The sequence below is a fragment of the Mustela nivalis genome, assembly GCF_964662115.1.
Source record: "Mustela nivalis genome assembly, chromosome: 13".
NCBI classification, from domain to species: domain Eukaryota; kingdom Metazoa; phylum Chordata; class Mammalia; order Carnivora; family Mustelidae; genus Mustela; species Mustela nivalis.
In genome coordinates this window covers 89,261,208-89,279,708 of record NC_139032.1, presented here as the reverse complement: position 1 = coordinate 89,279,708, position 18,501 = coordinate 89,261,208, and the positions used below count along the sequence as shown (strand labels likewise).

At 46.5% G+C, this 18,501-nt stretch overlaps 1 protein-coding gene and 1 long non-coding RNA gene across 4 annotated transcripts in view; one reads left to right on the top strand and one right to left on the bottom strand.

Moving 5' to 3' along the window:
- Window positions 1-1,095: 1,095 nt before the first annotated feature.
- LOC309846740 lies at window positions 1,096-14,340 on the bottom strand. Of its 2 annotated transcripts, XR_014302114.1 has the most exons (5): window positions 13,981-14,340; window positions 11,930-12,258; window positions 4,669-4,708; window positions 1,549-1,697; window positions 1,096-1,421 (listed from the first exon to the last, which is right to left on the bottom strand). It is a non-coding gene; the product is annotated as an uncharacterized lncRNA (long non-coding RNA). The 2 variants fall into 2 exon arrangements; XR_014302115.1 differs by lacking the exon at window positions 4,669-4,708.
- MED27 (mediator complex subunit 27) overlaps window positions 13,404-18,501 on the top strand; it is a 192,989-nt gene continuing 187,891 nt past the window's right edge. Inside the window, exons 1-2 of one of the 2 annotated variants that reach the window (XM_082696152.1) lie at window positions 13,404-13,660; window positions 15,887-16,031. In XM_082696152.1, coding sequence (XP_082552278.1) covers window positions 13,458-13,660; window positions 15,887-16,031 — 348 coding nt within the window. In that variant the 5' untranslated portion in view covers window positions 13,404-13,457. The remainder of the gene's footprint in view (window positions 13,661-15,886; window positions 16,032-18,501) is intronic. The other variant, XM_082696153.1, reaches the window with a different exon arrangement.

Here is an 18,501-nt window from a genome sequence, read left to right as displayed (position 1 = left end):
TAATCACAAGGGTCCTTATCAGAGGGATGTGAAAAGGGAGTGTCAGAGTCCAACAAAGGTGATGTGATGAGCTTTGAAGGGGGAGAAGGGGCCTCGAGCCCAGGGATGCTGGAAGAGAAGAGGAAATGGATTCTCGAGCCTCCAAAAGCCACATAGTCCTGTGGCCACCAGGATTTTAGCCAACCTCAGATACGTGGCCTCCAGAACTGTAAGAGAATAAAGATATACCATATTTGCATATTACGGCAAATAGGGAGCCACTCTGTGCCCAGGCACCGTCCAGTGGTTCACGTTTATTAAGTTCTTTGCCGAAGTCCTCCTCAGCCTTCAGATCAGAATGGGTCTCCCGTTGCAATTCTTGGTCATGGCATTCGTTGTCCTTCTGACTGAAGAGCGGAGGCCGTGATCATTCCTTTAATGCCTCTCTATGCACTAGACCGTCACGGGGGTGGGGTGGGGCTGGGATCGTGGGTCTCCTCCTTTCATTCGGCACTTTGTCCCCTAGACGTTGATAAACACGCACTGTGCGCATGACCTGGTTCATCCGACGAATGACCTCTGCTCATCCTCCCAGCCGTGCTGTGACATGGGAACCAGTGCCCGTTTCACAGGTAAGGAAACTGAGGCACAAGGGAGGCCCCATCTCTTTTTCAAAGATACACGGATGAGAAGGGGCAGGGACAGGTTTTGAGCTCAGCTCGGAGGGTCTGGGCCCGAACCCCCCCAAGCCGGCCACTGAAGCTAAAGGTGTCCCCTCCAGGCTCTTCCCCTCTGCCTGTCCCAGCGGAGGACGGAGCGTCTCCGTCAGGCGGGCCTGCAGCTGTGAAGGGAGCTGCCGGGTCCCCACGGAGGCGGAGGTTTTCAGCGACCAATCCCGCATTCGGCGCTTGGCTGGGCCGGGGGCGAGGTGCTCCGGGATGTGCCAGGTCTGCTCTGCGATCCTCTCCAGAATTACAGTGTCATCGTTATTATTGTTTTATCTAATCTGTTCTGGAGAACAACCATTTTGAAATTGGGCAAAAATACAGCCTAATATATTTAAACATATATATTTTTATTTTTATAGGATTTAAAAATAAACGCATTGATGTACATTTTCCAAGTGCCTGCCTGCTGAATTCCTAATGTAATACAACATGACTCAGAGCTAAATTTAAAGAGAGAAGCACATATGTTTAAAGCAGGCAGCAACTTTCAATCTGAGGAGAAACAGAGTCAAAAGTATTTTTTTTAGCGAGTGAACGGACTGAGTGCAAAGTGAATTATCTGCGCGCCATCTGGGCAGTCGGCTGTTTCTCAATCCTTCGCAACTCTAATTTTAAGCCGTTATTTGGCCTTTAAATAACAATGTCTTTTCTTTCCATTGGAATTTGCACCAGATTCCGCATTTATTGCGCTATCAGCTCCAAAAAGAGACCTATCTTTGAGAGCAAAAAGAGCAAAAGTTATTGAACGTATTACTCTGCAGATTGGCTCTGGGAAAAAAACAGCAGTCTGATATTTTGCAAATGAAGTTTGACATATTCTGGGACGGCATATTGTACTCACCACAAACAGGCTGGTTGTGCCCGGAGGGGAAAGCTTAATTAAGGCCCCCTTAACAGCGTGCAACTGGAGGAAAAAGACTCAGGGCACACTCTTCGTGACCTTCCTGTTCTTCTGTGGGCTTCCCGTTTATGAATGGTCTTGATTTTCACCTAGAAGACAGTACAGTGGATTATCGAATTTTAGCTCCAAGGGGGGCTCCGCTCCAACCTTCCAACCGATGCCAGACTCCCTTGCATGGAGTTTCAGATAAAATATCCATTTACTTTCTGTCTGAATACCGTTAGTCATGGAACGCGCTGCCTTTCCCATCGTAGGAAGCCCTTTGCAACATGACGGTGAAACCTTCCTCCCCACAGCTTCCTCACAAGTGGTTCTCGTAATCGCCACCCTATGCCGTAGAAGGAGTCTTCCCCATGGTTGCATGAAGGTGAGTTGAAGGTCACCGTCAGGACCCTCCTCCTACCCTCATCTTCTCCGCCCCAAGCTACGGAAGCCCAGCTCCTCTAAGGAAAGAATGTGACCATTGAGGAGGTTCTCTCCAGTAAAGACGGTGATATTTTGGGAACCTGTCCATAGTGGAGAGGACAAAGGAGATGTCTTGAATCTCGGTGAAGCCTGATGTTTTATCTATTTCATTCGAAACCCAAACACTTTATTCCCTCCAGCTCTGTGTCTGTATCTTCTCTTCAGAGGTGTGGACTGCCCTGAAGACTAGATTCTGATTGGCACAGGGGCTCTCAATGGGGAAGTCTTGATGACCACACCACCCAGTCAAAAGACCCCTCAGATCCTTCCTGTTCCCTCTCTTTTACCATGAGGGAAAAAAAACAAACCAATGAACTTTCCAGAATTAATGAGAGTTGACTCCAACAAAGACTCATGGGAATGCGTTGGCACGTCATCAATGTATGGCCCAAGAGTTCTCTCCACAGTTGATGTTTGCCCCTCCCCTGACTTCTCTCCCTTCCCTCTGCAAGAATGTTCTGCCTGCAGATCTCCCCCCAGCTTCTCCCCTTGTTCACACAGTTCACCCCTCAAAGATCTCATCAGACCGACTTGTCAGAATGGTCGCCGCCCTGTCACTCCGTTCACACGTCCTGCTCTACTTTCCTTCTTAAGTGTTCTCACTCCGTGACATGCTCCAGGGAAAGGCTATGCTTTTTGTTATGTTTCTCTTCCCCAGAATGTAGGCTCTGCGAGGCAGGGACTTTAGCCATGGACCTTGGTGAATCCATTGGGCATGTTCGATTCTTCAATATTTATTGGATAAATGTTTGAGGCTTGATTGGCGGATATCAGTCTCAGAATATCCTGCAGACGGGCTTGAGAGGGACTGGCTTAACTTTAATGCTTCCTCCCTTATGAGTTCTGACTCCCCGAGAAAGTGACTCTCCCTTCCATAAGTTCTCTTCACACCCCAGCCATCATTTGGGCGGCCTTGATCTTACAGCAGTTTGAGGTTTAGCTGACTCGCATTCATATCTCTCTTGTTAGGAGCAGTTCCCAGAGAGCAATCACTCAGCCAGATGCCAGCAGGTGCTCAGAAAACACAGGTATAAAAAGGAATGACGTCCTCCTCCTCCTCCCTCTGTTCTCTTTAACAGAAAGGCTTTGGAGGTATTTTGGCTTATGATAGCTCTTCATGGTGAAAACCTGTCATATCCAGAACAATTTGGGGTGCTTGTTAGCAGTTTGGGTGAGGCACAGTATATGAATATCTCGAAAAAACTTGTACTGTTTGCTCAATTACATTCACTATAAAGTGTGGCACCATTTCGAATTTATTTAAAAAGTCCTCTTACCTCTCCCTTCTGCCTCTGCTTGTGCTCTCTCTCTCTCTGACAAATAAATAAATGAAATCTTAAAAAAAAAAAAATCTTGGGACGCCTGGGTGGCTCAGTTGGTTAGGCAGCTGACTTTGGCTCAGATCATGATCCCAGCATCGTGGGATCAAGTCCCATATCAGTCTGCTTGCTTGGCAAGGAGCCTGCCTCTCCCCTCTGCCTCTGCTTGTGCTCTCTCTCTCTGACAAATAAATAAATGAAATCTTAAAAAGTCCTCTTACAACTCAACAATGAAAAGACAAATGAGGGCGCCTGGGTGGCTCAGTGGGTTAAGCCACTGCCTTCGGCTCAGGTCATGATCTCAGGGTCCTGGGATCGAGTCCCGCATCAGGCTCTCTGCTCCACAGGGAGCCTGCTTCCTCCTCTCTCTCCCTGCCTGCCTCTCTGCCTACTTGTGATCTCTCTCTGTCAAATAAAAAAATAAAATCTTAAAAAAAAAAAAAAAAGACAAATGACCCAACTTAAAAATGAACAAAGAATTGAATAGACATTCCTCCAAAGAAGATATTCAAATGACCAATAGACATCTTTAGCCATAAGGGAGATGCAAACCCATACCGTGGGGGTCCAGTTCACACTGGCATGGCTATAACCAAAAAAACAGACAGACGATAAAGAGCATTGGTGAGGATGTGGACAAAGTATGGTCCTCATACATTGCTGGTGGGGATATGAAACGGTGTAGCCACTGTGGAAAACTTCGGCAATTTTCCAAAGATTTAAAGTTACCGCATGACCCAGCAATTCCACTCCTAGATAAACACCCAAGAGAACTGAAGGCATATGTCCGTCCACACAGTAACTTGTACACATGTATTTATAGCAGCGTTATTCACAGTAACCAAAAAAGTGAAAGCCACCCAAATGTCCACCAACCGCTGAATGGATGAACAACATGCCGTACGTTCATTCTCTTTAGCCATAAAAAGAAATGAAGTACTGACCCATTATCTGTAACATGGGTGAGCCTTGAAAACATTATGCTCAGTGAAAGAAGCTAGATACAGAAGACCACTTATCGTACGATTCCATTTATATGAGATTTGCAGAATAGGCAAATCCATAGAGACCAAGAATCGTTAGCAGTCTCCAGGGACTGAAGGGAGTAGAAAATATGCTGGAATTAGATAGTGGGGGATGGTTGCACCACTTTCTGGATATATTAGAAACAGTACTTTACAAGGTGAGTATTACGCTATGTGAATTATATCCCAATAAAACTGTTATTTTAAAACAAACAAAAAAAGTCATCAACTTTCAGTAATTGAACACTTACTAAAAGCGATTAGCATACAGCTCTTGCATTTCAATCCATTCTGGAAAACAAAACAAAACAAACTTCATGATGGAAAACATAAAAAATATAATGAAACCTACAAACTCATCACCAGTTTCAACAATTATCTTCTTTAAAAAAATCTTTTATTTATGTATTTATTGAGGTGGGGGGCGAGGGGCAGAGGGAGAGAGAGGGAGAGAGAGAGAGAGGGAGAGAGAATCCCAAGTAGACTCTGTGCCTGGTATGGAGCCTGATGTGGGGATTGATCTTATGACCCCAAGACTGTGCCCAGTCTTGTGACCCCAGGTCAGACTGAGTCGGACATTCAACTGACCGCCAATCTTCTCTCATCCTTTCCCCATCTGTCTCTGTGCCTCCATATAATTTTGAAGCAAAACTCACGTATCACATTATCTTACCCATAAATACGTACCTCTAAAACACACACACACACACACAAATAGAGGCGCCTGGGTGGCTCAGTCTGTTGGGTGTCTGACCCTTGATTTTGACTCAGGTCCTAATCTCAAGGTTGTGAGATCAAACCCCACCCCGGGAGTCTGCTTCTCTTCTTCTCCACCTGTCCCACCCCCTACTCTCAGGAGCATGCTCTCTCTCTAAAATAAATAAATATTTTACCCACCCCCCCACAAAACATATTCACATCTCTCTTATTGTCTTACAAACTTTTGAAGAAACAGTTTGTATAATGTCCTTTTTTATTGTTACCTCCATTCTCCATGGAAACATGGAAACATGAATAGCAATCATTGCTATTTACAGGAGCAGCTACTGTGTGCCTGGCAGCTCGCTGGGGGCTTTCCAGATAATACCCAACACAACTCTTGCGTCCATCATGAGGAGTTGGCTGTTATCACTGTCCATGGTCCTTCCCCAGGTCACAGAGGTTAACAGACTCAGCCAAGGGTCAGGCTGCCTTACCCAACCTCTAGCTCCTACTCATGCCTCTCCCTTGCCTGCCTTTATTTTAGGACTGTGCTCACCAATAGTGTAGCTACTGGCCACACGTGGCTACTGGGCTGAACGGTAGCTAATGTGCCTAGTCCAATTTGAAATGTACTGTAGGGTAAGATCACATGAAGATTTCCAGAGCTTTAGTAGGCAAAAAAATAATGAAAATCTCAGTAATTTTCATACTGAAATGTCACGGTTCAGATATATCCTATTCAATAAATTATATTATTAAAATTAATTTGACCTGTTTTCTCTTTACCTTTTCCTTCCAGTTAAGGCAAAATACACGTAACAAAATGGACCATCGTGGTCGTTTTTTAGTGCACCAATTCAGGGGCATCAAGTACATCCACAGTGTTGTGCAACCGCCATCCGTCTCCAGAACTTTATGATCTTCCAAACTGAAAATCCGTGCCCATTAAACACTAACTGCTCCTTCCGCTTCCTTCAGCCCCTGGCAACCACCGTCTACTCTGGATTTGATGACTCTCGGTATCCCATGTAAGTGGAATTAGATGGTATTTGTCTTTTTTGTGACTGGCGTAGCCTATTTCACTGCGCATAATGCCTTCAGGTTTCACTTACGTTGTAGTACGGGTCCTTTTTTGAGCCCAAATAATATTCTACTGCACAGATTGTCAACACTTGCTTAACCGTTTACCCACTGATGGATATTGGGGTTGCTTCTACCATTTGGCTGTTGTGAACAATGCTACTATGAACATGGGTGTACATATATCTTTTCGAGATCCTGTTTTTGATTCGTTTGAGTGTATACCTGGAGTGGAATTGCTAAACAATGTAGCACTTCTCTTTTTAGATTTCTGAGGCAACACCATCCTGTTTCCCACAGTGGCTGCACCATTTTACCTCCCCACCCTCAGGGTACCAGGGCTCCAGTTTCTCCACATCTCCACCAAAATATATTTTCTTTCCTTTTTCTTAAAATAGTAGTCATTCTGAGGCACCTGGGTGGCTCAGTGAGTGAAGCCTCTGCTTTCTGCTCAGGTCAAGATCTCAGGGTCCTGGGATCGAGTTCGGCATTGGGCTCCTTGCTCAGTGGGGAGCCTGCTTCCCCCCTCCTCCGCCTGCCTCTCTGCCTGCTTGTGATCTGTCAAATTGGGTAAATAAAATCTTTAAAAAAAGAGAGAGAGAGAGAGGTGGAATTCAGGTTTCCAGACTCCTTTGCAGTGAGAGGTGGCCATGTGACCCTGTTCTGGCCAATGAGGTGTGGGCAGAAGTCTGCTCCTTCCTTCTTCTTCCTGCCTGAAATGCAGAGCTGGGACCCAGCCACCTTGCAACCCTGAAGTGACAGAAATGAGTCTGGAACTAAGGGCACTCGGGCAGACTGACAAAGAGCTGTGGGTCCCTGATGACCCATTGCAGCAGCCCTGTATTATGTACCCCTGACCACTTCTCATGTGAAAGCCGTCCGCCCTCTCTCTTTAAACTACCTTTATGTCATATGCTATTGTTAGTTTCAGCCAAACGCTTCTCTGGTGGGATCCCTCGGACGGGGACAGCTGGGATTTGAACACACGTGTCTGTCTGTCCTTCAAAGCCTGGGCTCTTTCCACTTCTACCCCCCACCGCCTTCCAAGAATGGACCGGTGTTAACAAAGAAGGTGGGAGCCGGTGAGGCTGCCCTGCACACCTGCTATCCCCGAACAGGCAAAGTGATTTGCAACCACATGGGGGACAGACATCACCTGCAGGGAATGTGTTCACTTTACACACAAAGATTTACAGTTAGAGTGTCTCCAGCTGTACAGTTTCACGTGGAAAAACTGGGTGGTCAACGATAAGGAACTCAAGAAATTACATAAAGCCATTGAATGGAATCTTTGGGAGACTTTAACATGTTTTACAAGACTATTAGATGAGAGGAAAATGTATTTCGGCTATACTATGACCAATAGAGGTCATGATACAGTAGGGTTCCAGTTTTATAAAATAATGCATATGTGAGAATAACCAAAACGTTGAGGTGGAATTGTGCATAACCTTATTTTCCTATGTAGGTTTTCTCTATAGTTTCCGACATTTCAGAGTACGGGTTTGTCATTAGGTAAAATAAAGCAACACATGAAAAAGAATCAGACTCCAGTGCCAAGGGGAATGGATTGTCTCTTTGTCAGGAATCTGAGGTGCCTTCTTTTGTTGTCTGACCTGAGGCTCAGAGGAGGGGGTGTGGAGCTGGAGGGGAGTGCCGGGAAGAGGAGGGGGTGCTAATGAGAGCTCCTGAGACAGGGATCTTGTGTTGCCCTGGCTGCCCATCTGTCTGGGCTTCCCCTCGGGAACCTGAAAGCCTGGCATCTGCCCCCTGCTCCCACATTCTGTGTGAGGGTTACACGCTTAGTAGCTTCCGAGGCTAGCGGCCCATTGTCAGTCTTGATTAAAACACACAATCCACATAATGCAGTAATAGAATTAGAAGGCAATCCCTCCCTCAAATGGGCTGCGGTAGAGGCTCAACAAACAACCTGCGTTTTGTTCCACTTTGATTTGGCCTAATGTGTTGGTAAGAGGGTCCATCCCTGAGATGCTTTGTGCTTAATTACATATGAACATAGGAGAAAGCGGAGGTCCCTAACAACATGCTTGGTGGTTGATTAAGTGAGCGTCCAAATGGGCAATCAATAATTTAGTAAAATATTTAAAATACCTCCTGGCTTCCCGTGATGGGAAGAATACAGTTCGTGTGTGGTCCCTTGCTGACTTCTCTGCAGGTGGAGGTAGTCCCTGTCTTTCTGGTGTCTCGGCCTCTAAGCCTGGACACTTCTGCCCACTTTCTTCATGGCTAGAGGGTGTACTTCCGCAAACACAGATCTAATCACGGCACAGCCCACTTCAAACTGTCCATTGCGCTCCCTTACCTCTATCCCCCACCACACCTGGTTAGCCCCTCGTCTCCTTGGAAGGCTTGACCCAGACCTCCCCTGTGCAGAAGGATGGCGTAACCACCTTCTCTAAGAACTTCAAAATTCTGTGTGCAGGTCTCTTATCTTGCAGTTGAATCTCACTGCATTTCACGTTCCATTTGTGTCTGTCTCCCTGGCGAGGCTGTGAGCGAGCGCCCTGAGAACAGGAATGAGTTCCACAGGGATCCTTATTTAATCCTTTTATTCACTGAGTGTCCCTGGGTAATGAATGAGTTGGAGTGCAGGAATTCTGGTGCAGTGTTGTGATCAGAATTAACAATGAGTGAGCCTTTCCCTTTCCTCCTTCTTGAATTACTAACAAGTTCCTCCTAATCTTCCCCTCCTGGATTGTTAGTTCTGGAGGTGATCCTACTTCCTTGTTCTCTAGATGCGAGATCTGGGGTTCAGAAGGGTTAACTCATTTGTCGGGGGGACACCAGTCTAGGCTGATTTCCTGCTCTCCAGGATCCTCTGTCTTTGGGATCATTTGATCACTGTTCTCATCATGCTAAAACCACGAGAGGCAAGATAAGAGGAAAACAGGAGTCGGGGGCGGGGTGGGGTAGGTTCAGAAGAGACCAACGGAAGTTTCTCAACCATACTTGCATTAGATTAATTTTAATGAACTTGACTCTAAACAATTTAAAACTCAGGGATGCAGTGAGCCTTCAGGTGAAGGTGAAGGAACACGTAATCCACTTCAAATATTTGCAGTGACATTTGTCAGGGCTAGACTGCGCCTGGTTTTACCACCGGCTCCCCAGCTGTTTAACAAAATGTCGAGCACATCCAATATCTATATTTGTTGAATGACTAACTCGCATGCCTACTATGTCCCCAGAACTGTATGCTGCCTCAATTTAATCCTCGGAGCAACCCCCAAGGTCTTAAGCATGATGCCACACTGATTACGACAGGTGGCTTAGTTACGTCTGGCTTATCCAAGGCAGATTTGGGTTTAAATCTATCTGGTGACATTCTGCCCGGCCATCCAATGCAGTGTTCTGCATCTAGTAAATCCTTAATAATTATTAATTGATGAGGGTGCTTTCTTGGTCTGAATGCTTAAACCACATGCTCTCTGAATATGATGGGAGTTGCAGCATATTTTAATTAAATACTGACAACTTTAATTCAGATTGCTCATTCTAATACTCTTGAGCTGATAGCACCAAGCTAATGGCTTGTTCATTTTGGAAGATATTAGCAGCAGGGTGCTGCCTTTTACCCAAACATAAGATCACAATAATTAAAATCTGATATTGCTCGAAATGAACTCCTTTTAAACTAATTTATATCCCACAAACACACGCAGATGCAAGCATATATGTGCCAACATTCTCAAGGATTTACAGCACCTTAGAGAAACTCTGTCCATTCCCTTCCAAAATGAAGTTTTCTGTTGCTGTGATGAAAGACTCCTTACTAGGTTCAGGGGGGAAATGTGCATTTACACAGATCAATTTCTGAGTTTCCCAGAAGAGGGGAACCAGAGAAAATCCTGAAAACTAATGACTGTGGGAGCGGAGCATGTTGGTACTTTACAGCTCCAATCAGCATCTAAACCACTGAATCAGAGAGTAAGACAAAGGACAATCTTATTGCATGGGGGGTGGAGAGGGAGAGGGTGGGTGGGGGAGATGGGCTGAGCAGGAGGGAGAGATATCTGAATATACAAAGAGATGAAGTAATTTGGAGGGAAGATCCAAGAAGCAAACATAATATATCGTGTTAATTCTTTGCTTCCAAAAACTTATACTTGAGCATCTATTGGGCCCCAGGCCCTGGAGACTTGCTGGCTACAAGCTAGCTGTGGGCCATCCCCCCCATGGTGTTTGCCTTAGAACATGATTCTAACCAGAGGTCTATTTTGGACTTTAGGGAGGCTATGAACCCTTGGAAATGGTATGCAAAACCTTGGGTTTGTAAGTACATATTGGTGCGGGCAGAGGCAGACTGGCACATTTTTTTCTTGGGGACAAAGTATCCACCCAGGGTCACATTCTCTAAGCCATCAGGGATTCCCAATAAGGTACATAACCACAATAATAGAGTTTGCCTTCTCTAATCTCCCCCTCGAAGGGATGAACAAACTACAAGGGAAGCCAAAATCAAGAGAAGTCAACAGACACTGATATTTCCCTTCCTTTACGAAGCTAAAAGAGGATTTTCTCCAAAAATCTTAAAAAAACAAAAGCCAAAACCTTGTACTCCAAAGGAGATAAAAAAAAAAAAAAAGGGCCACCAAGAAATAGTGAATTATAGGACACAGGTAAAGGACAAACTCCAGCAGCATGGTCATGTCACTAGAGATATTTGACCCAATAGACACAATGTACATCCTTGCCTGATTCTGCGCAGAGTCCTCAAGAGGAGATAGAAACCTGGCTCACGGGCCCACGGGAGGCTCTCCTAGCACATTCTCCTGACAGCTACAACCTTCCAGAGTATTTATTACTTGTCAGGCATTATTTCAAAAGCTTTGCCTTCAAGGTGTTATTGAGCCTCACAGCTATTTAATAAAGATGGGTATGATTCCTCGTTCTATTTCACAGATGAGAAAACTGAAGATCAGGGCGTTCTGGGACTTGGGAAGAGTTCCACAGCTGGAAGTTTCTCCTATCTCTTACCCCTCCTGAGGAAAAGCTGCCAATGGCAATGCTTGAAGATGGTATAGATGTCAGGAAATGAAAGCTATGATGTAAGCACAAGACAATGAACCGCCCCCACCCCCAACTTTTAATTTTCTCCCGGGACTATTCGTTCATCTAAATAGTGTCTAAACACTCAGGGAGAGCAACGTCAGGGTCCAGTTTTGGAGCAGAGTTTATCTTTCCTGCTCCACAACTAGAGAATTTGAATTGAGGTGGTGTGGGGGGGGGCAGGGAGGAGTGAACTTGGAGAGGGAAGAGTGGGGATGTACTAAGGAAGTGGGTTTGAGGTGAACTCCACAATTTCACATTGCTGGTCAGCACAGCCTGGCAGAATTGAAAATTTCTCTTACCACTTAGACCATGTTTACACTTTCCATGCCCTTTATTGACCTCTGTTTACAATAACTAATCTTGATGTCATTTCAGACTGAGAGTTGCAAGAATAGTACAAACTGTTCCTGTATACCTTTCCCCCAGATTCCATAATTGTTAATATCTTACCACATTGGCTCTGTACTTCTCTCTATAAATAAATATCTTCATACTATTTTCTTTTTCATAAAGATGCTCTTTCATAAATTATGCTGTTTTATGCCTTCAAGGTATCTTCCCCCAAACAAGGATGACCTCTCTCATAACCACAGTTGAGTGATTGAAATCATGAAATAATCAGCAACACATTAAAATACTATGAACTAACCCACAGACCTTATTCAGATCTCACCAATGGTCTCCGTGATGTCAGCAAAGAGAGTCCCAGGTCACATGCTTCTTTGTCTTCCATGACACAGATGTTTTGTGGAAAAGTATGGGTCGGTCGTTTTGTCAAATGTCTTCGAGTTTATCTTACATCTTGATCAGATTCTGGTTTTGCATTTTTGGCAGGAATATCACAGAATTCATGTTGCACTTTTCTCTGTGCATTATGTCGGGAGATGGTTTGTCCTACTGCAGTAAGGTCAACCTTGGTCTCTTGCTGGGGTGTGTCTGCCAGGTTGCTCCACTGTGAAGTCAACAGGACCCCCTCTTTAACATGACTGAATTAAAAAAACAAGAATTATGGTAAAATACACACAACATAAAATTTACCGTTTAACCATGTTTAAGCATCTCGTCCTGCAGCATTGAGGGCTTTCACGTTGCTATTCAACCATCACCACCATCCGCAGAAATTTTTCATCTTCTTGAACTGAAACTCTCTGCTGATTGAACACTAACTCCTCATTCTCCCCCTCCCCCGGCCCCTGGCACCCACCATTCTACTCTCTGTCTCTAGGGTTTGCCTACCTAGGTATCTCATCAGTGGAATCATACAGTGTTTGTCTTTATCTGACTGTCTATTTCACTCAGCATCATGTCCTCAAGGTTCACCACGTTGTAAGGGGTGTCAGAATTTCCTTCCGTTTGAATGCTGGACAGATATCCCTTTGCTGTATACACCACACGTTGTTTATGAATTTATCCCATGACAGACATGAGCTGCTTTAGCCTTTTGGCTATTGTGAATAATGCTGCCATAAACGAGGGAACAAGTACCTGTTTCAGTCCCTGCTCTCCTTTCTTTTGAGTATATAACCAGAAGTGGAGTTGCTGGGTCATCATTTTACTCTTCTTAATTAATGGGTGTCTTGTGGGATGATACTTGGAGACTCTGCAAATATCCAGTGACTTCTCACACTTCCACCCACCGGCTTCAGCATTCCTTGACTTCTACCCGAATCAATTATTCTTCTAATGGTTGCCAAACGGTAATTTTCATTCTATCATTTCTTCTACTTCTATCAGCTGGCATTCTGCCGTAGGGAAGAAATCTCCCTTGCCCCTCATTTATCTAACAGTATGGACTCATTTTATCCAATGGGTCTTAATCCATTGCTCCATGACCACTTCTCTGCTCTGAGCAATTCTTTTACCTAGTATTTCCAAGAACTCAAAGTTGGGGAAACGCGGGAACTTTCTGCAGTTCCTTCTCACCATGAAGAAAACCGAGAATGCAGCCTGACTTCCTCAAATCTTAGCGATCGCTTTCCCGCCTGCTCCTTTGCTTACTGGAGTGGAAACCCTCTTTTGGGCTGCGTCTGCACTGACCACCCCCCCCCTCCCCCCCGGCAGCCCTGGGCAGCCGGTCCCCGCGAGAACTACATTTCCCAGAGACCTTCGGGGGCCTGCGTCATCAGCGAGCGCGGCCTTTAGTGAGCGAGGCCGACTCTGGAGAGCCCGCGGTGGCGGCGGCAACATGGCGGACTTGCTAAGTGTCGGAGTGAACCTGGAGGCCTTCGCTCAGGCCATCAGTGCCATCCAGGCGCTGCGCTCCAGCGTGAGCAGGGTGTTCGACTGCCTGAAGGATGGCATGCGGAACAAGGAGACGCTGGAGGGCCGCGAGAAGGCCTTCATTGCGCACTTCCAGGACAACTTGCATTCGGTCAACCGGGACCTCAAGTAGGTACCGGCTGAAGGGGCCGGCGTCGGGGACCCTGCGGGCGCGCACCCTGCCCCGACCCCGCGCGAGGCTTCCCAGCCAGGGGCCGCTCTCAGGTCCTGGCTCGCTTGCTCTCTGCCCCTCCCTTCCAAGCCCCACGCCTGCTCCCCGGGGACACCTCGTCTCCCACCCCCGCTTTCCCGTCTCCCTTCTCCCGGCCTCCTCGTCCTGGCTGCCTCCCGCCGCGCCGCACCTGCCGTGGGGTCGTTCTGTTCCTGACGAGGACACGCGCTCTGCCCGTGCACGTCCACTTCTCGCCTCCGCCTGGCAGGTTTCTCACCTGTAGGCCTTCTGCGCCCCGGCGCGTCTGATCCAATAGTACCAAACAGGACCGGCCCAGCGCTGCCCCAGACCCGAGTGCGCCTGGTCCCTGGGGCACCCGTTCCTCGCCTCTGAACCTGGAACTCAGCGGTTTCACACCACTCCAGACCTAAACTCGATCCAACAGGACTTGCGCTTTCCCTCTCCCCTGCGCCCTCCGGAACCGATCCGCATTCCACTCCCACCCGCTCCTGTTCTGTGTCCTCCTCTAGAGAGACCTCATCTCAGGGTTGATCGCTTAGGTTTAGCCCCCTCGCCCCCAGTATTAATTGGCAGTCCTTTAGGATGAAGGACTGTATATTTCTCTCTCGTTCTTACAAGTCACCTTCTTCACTTCCACTTTCTAAGTGCTCCGGAACAAATAAGTGCGAGGGTGTTTGTGAGAGGCCCATCAGGTTGTAGGAACTCTTTAGCTGGTTAGGTTCCAAACTTGTCTTCCCTTCCTTAAGAGAGTCAGCCCTTCTCAGGGAGGTTGGAGTTCCAGGATTTTTGCCTTTTACTTCTCAGAACTGACCTTAGCAGGGAAAGGCATTTGCTAAGATAGTCATCCTGTAATTTCTGGAATGGATGGATTCCCCCCCCCCCCCCAACTTGGTCTCCTTAGTAACCAGATGGAAGGCGGAGGTAGCATGGAGGAGGTGGTGACCAAATGATGGGTGGTGCCTCTTTTGATTTTTTTTTCCCCCTAAGTAGTTGCTATTCTTTTTTGGTGGAAAGCCAGGAAATCACACACCCCTCAACTCCCACATTCACTTGCTGTTCTCTGGCGCAGTGCCAGTTAATACTTTTCCCTGCTTGAGGGGACGCGGTGGCTCTTCTCCGCTCTCTTCCGTTTCCTCCCTTGGGTAATGTTCAGGATCTCACAACCCTCCACCGTTCTAGAAAGTTTATAGTACCCTGTCGCCTTTTTCAATCTTTGAGCAGTAATGCCAAGAAGAAGGTGGCTGAAGATTCCAAAATGAGTGTGGTATGAGAAGCTGTTCCTAGAGAGTCTTTTGTTGACAGTTTGAGACTGGCCTCACAGAACATGCTCCCGGAATGTGCTTTTGCTGTTGGCTCCCTTTCCCCAGCTTCCCTAGAGTTTTCCTGCTAGACTGAAGCATGTTTGTTTGACACAGCCCCCTCCGTGGTGTCTTCCCATTCCGTTTGTTTATTTTATCTCTTCTTTGTTTTGTTAAGTTTTACCATCTGTGAAGTACCATGTACCAGTCTATCCCTATGTGAATGATAAATAATCATCATCTCTTCAGGTACTTGCTGTTCTGCCAAATGTAATGATCTGTATGTGGGTTTGGAAACTCTTCGTGAGAAGCGATGTTACAGCACATTTCAAAATTCCAGAAAGTCGCCCTCCCCACCCTGAGAATAATTTGGGTTGTTACATCCTGACTTTAGGAGTCTTCCCGGTTCCAGTGCTCTTAACTTTTTTCCTCCTTTAGAACGGCACCAGAGAGCTCGGTTTTAAAATAAGATAAGCTCCCACTTAAGGGTTTTCTTGATTGTCGGAGATCTTAACCTTTTTTTTTTTTTTAAAGATTTTATTTTTATTTATTTGTCAGAGAGAGAGAGGGGCAGAGAGCAAGCACAGGCAGACAGAATGGCAGGCAGAGGCAGAGGGAGAAGCAGGCTCCCCGCCGAGCAAGGAGCCCGATGTGGGACTAGATCCCAGGACGCTGGGATCATGACCTGAGCCGAAGGCAGCTGCTTAACCAACTGAGCCACCCAGGCGTCCCAGATCTTAACCTTTTACAGTGTTTCTTAAGAGACTTCTGATGGACGTTTTGAAGCACAGCCTTTGTTCTGGTTGGCTACACCCTGGAGTTTCATTGGACTCAGGTTTATTGCTTTACCTGTTTATTTTTCAGTGAGCTGGAACGTCTGAGCAATCTGGTAGGCAAGCCATCTGAGAACCATCCTCTGCATAACAGTGGGCTGTTGAGCCTGGATCCTGTGCAGGACAAAACTCCTCTCTATAGTCAACTCCTGCAAGCGTATAAATGGTCAAACAAGGTAAGGGAGACATGTCAGAAATGGAGTGGTTACAGGAAAAGCCAAGTTTTCTTAACATCTCATAAATGCAGAAGGGGAGGGTGTAAGTTTTTGTTTCTTTTTGTCGTTGTTGTTCTTGATTCAAAATTCAGATTTTGTTCTCCATGCAATTACAGAGCTGGACGTTGTATAATTTCTTTCTGAGCTCTTCTGTAGTCCTTTGAAGTCTTTGGGGATTAGTCATGATGCTCAGGTAATTAATTTGTTTAAAAAGTCCTAAATCAGGTGTGGTTAGGACTCTATACCTGGAGATTGGGTACAGGGAGCAGCTTTTAGGAACCCCTTGAATTCCTGTGTAAAACATTGTGGTATGTGCATTTTGTTTTTCCTGGGGAGGCCTTCCTAGCTTTCGTCAGATTCAGAGGAGTCCGTAACCCCTAGAAGGTTAAGGACTGGTGGTCCGAATGTTCAGCCACTCACACTGTCTGTGTTGCTCGTGCCGTCTTCCCCGTCCTCCCTGGAAGATGTGAGAGTGCTGTTTGTTCGGTTGCTCTCCGCTCTCTAACTACATCTGGGGGAGACTGTTCTAAGCTGCTCCGTGAAATCTGCTATTCATGGTTTCCTTCAGCAAGCAGCCCTGTGGCGTAGACCCTGGGACAGCTGTAATAGGAAAACTCAGCTCTAATCTAAAAATATCCCTTAACAGTTAGGCTCATAAGCCTGGAAACAGCTAGTTTGTTTACTCACAAGCTCCTTTTGTTTGGGTGCTGCGAGTTGTGTATTTTTTTTCCTGCTGATAAAGAGCTAGAATATATATGTTTGGAATGACTTGGGAAACTTCTTTCATTAGGCTGTGCTACTTCTCTGCAGACCATTGTTCTCGCAGTTACTGGTTCTGAATTGCCGTGGCCCTCCGTCATCCGTTGTCTCTTCCCTCTTTTCTGTGGTCCTCCTGCCCCCCCGCCCCCCCCCCCCACGGTTTTGGATGAGAGATGAGCATTGAGAGTTTTTCTGGTGTGCAGATTTTTATCTTTAAGTGTCTCAGTGATATTTAGTATATTTTGGTTTGAAGTGGGACCCTGGCAGCTAAGTCTGAGAGGCAGGGAGAGGTGATTGAACCTCGGATACAGACACTCAGCTGTAAGGGTTGTCCCTCAAACTCTGGGCTTCCTTTGGCAGAAAACCCAGTTTGGTCTTCAGCATCAGGGTGCCCAGTTGGTACGGGGATCTGTCGCTCTCCTGTTTTCTGTAGGTCTGCTCTTCTGGGTTGGCCTGACGTCTGTAAGTGGTGGGAAAGGGCCCGGCAGTTGGGAATTTCATCGCTCTCATACCACGTGATGTCCTGGTGTCGTGCCAGACCCTGAAAAAGGATTTTAGGCCTGCTTGGTAGGTGGCCCCTATCTAAGTAAACAGTTCATTGAATCCAGCACAGGGATCCTCTGATTGGGTGATGCGGATCACCTGAGGCACAGGAAGTGGGGCTCCTGGGATTTGGAGAGGCAGTTTCCTAAAGGCAGGGATGCAGGGCAGATAAAAATTATGTCTTTGCCACAGAGATTCTTCCAGCCCTACGCAGATAGCACTGCTCTGTCAGGCTGTCCTGTTGGAGCCTCCTTGTTTTCCCAGGGACGCTGTCGGTCGTCCTTAGCTGAGTTTACCTAGGGATTGGGTGGGATCTGATCATTAGGTACATGCTGTGACTTCCTTCTGGTTGGACTCCTGGTAGAAAGTCTTGCTTTTTGGTGTTTGGACACAGAAACTGTGTTGGTGTATCACATGGGTAGTGCTGTTTTTGGAACAGCCTAGAGCTACGGAGACTTTTCAGTGGAGGGAAGACTTAGGCCAACTGAGAAACCATGAGTGACCCGGGACTCCTAATGGAAGTGACTGGTGTCAGGTTGAATGAAGGTAGTTTACTTGTTCACCGAATTTAATAGTTAGTATATTAAAATCCAGTTTCCTACTCCTGATTCTTAATGCTTGCTCTGAGGTGAAAAAGAGGTTGTATTAAGGAAAAGAAATACTGTGTTTTGTGGAACTTCTTGTCCTGGAGATGCTACAGATTAAGTAGTTTGTAAGTTCTGTAAGAGCAGTGTGAAAGCTCTGGGCTTGGGGGGGTGGGTGGTTAAGTCACGTCCCTGGCCTCGGAGCTCCTTGTGCACAGTAGCTGCCTGTTCATCAGCTCCCTAGTGGCCCAGCAGAGGGGGTTTTGGGGGCTTGCTTGTACCACCGATCAGTAGAAACAAAGAGAATGATTAAGGGATGTTTAGTTTAGGCCTTCTTTTATAGCTGAGCAGACTGAGGCCCGGTGAACTGGCCTGCCCATGGCTTCACAGTTAGTCTAGAATTTGCATTTCCTGACTTAGCTCAGTGTTCTCTCCTCTAAACTTGATGCTTTAATCCATTTTGGCTTAAGGTTTTTGACTATAGAAGACATTTTTTTCCCTTCCACATTCATCCTGGAAGCAATTCCTGCGTGATCTTTTATTCA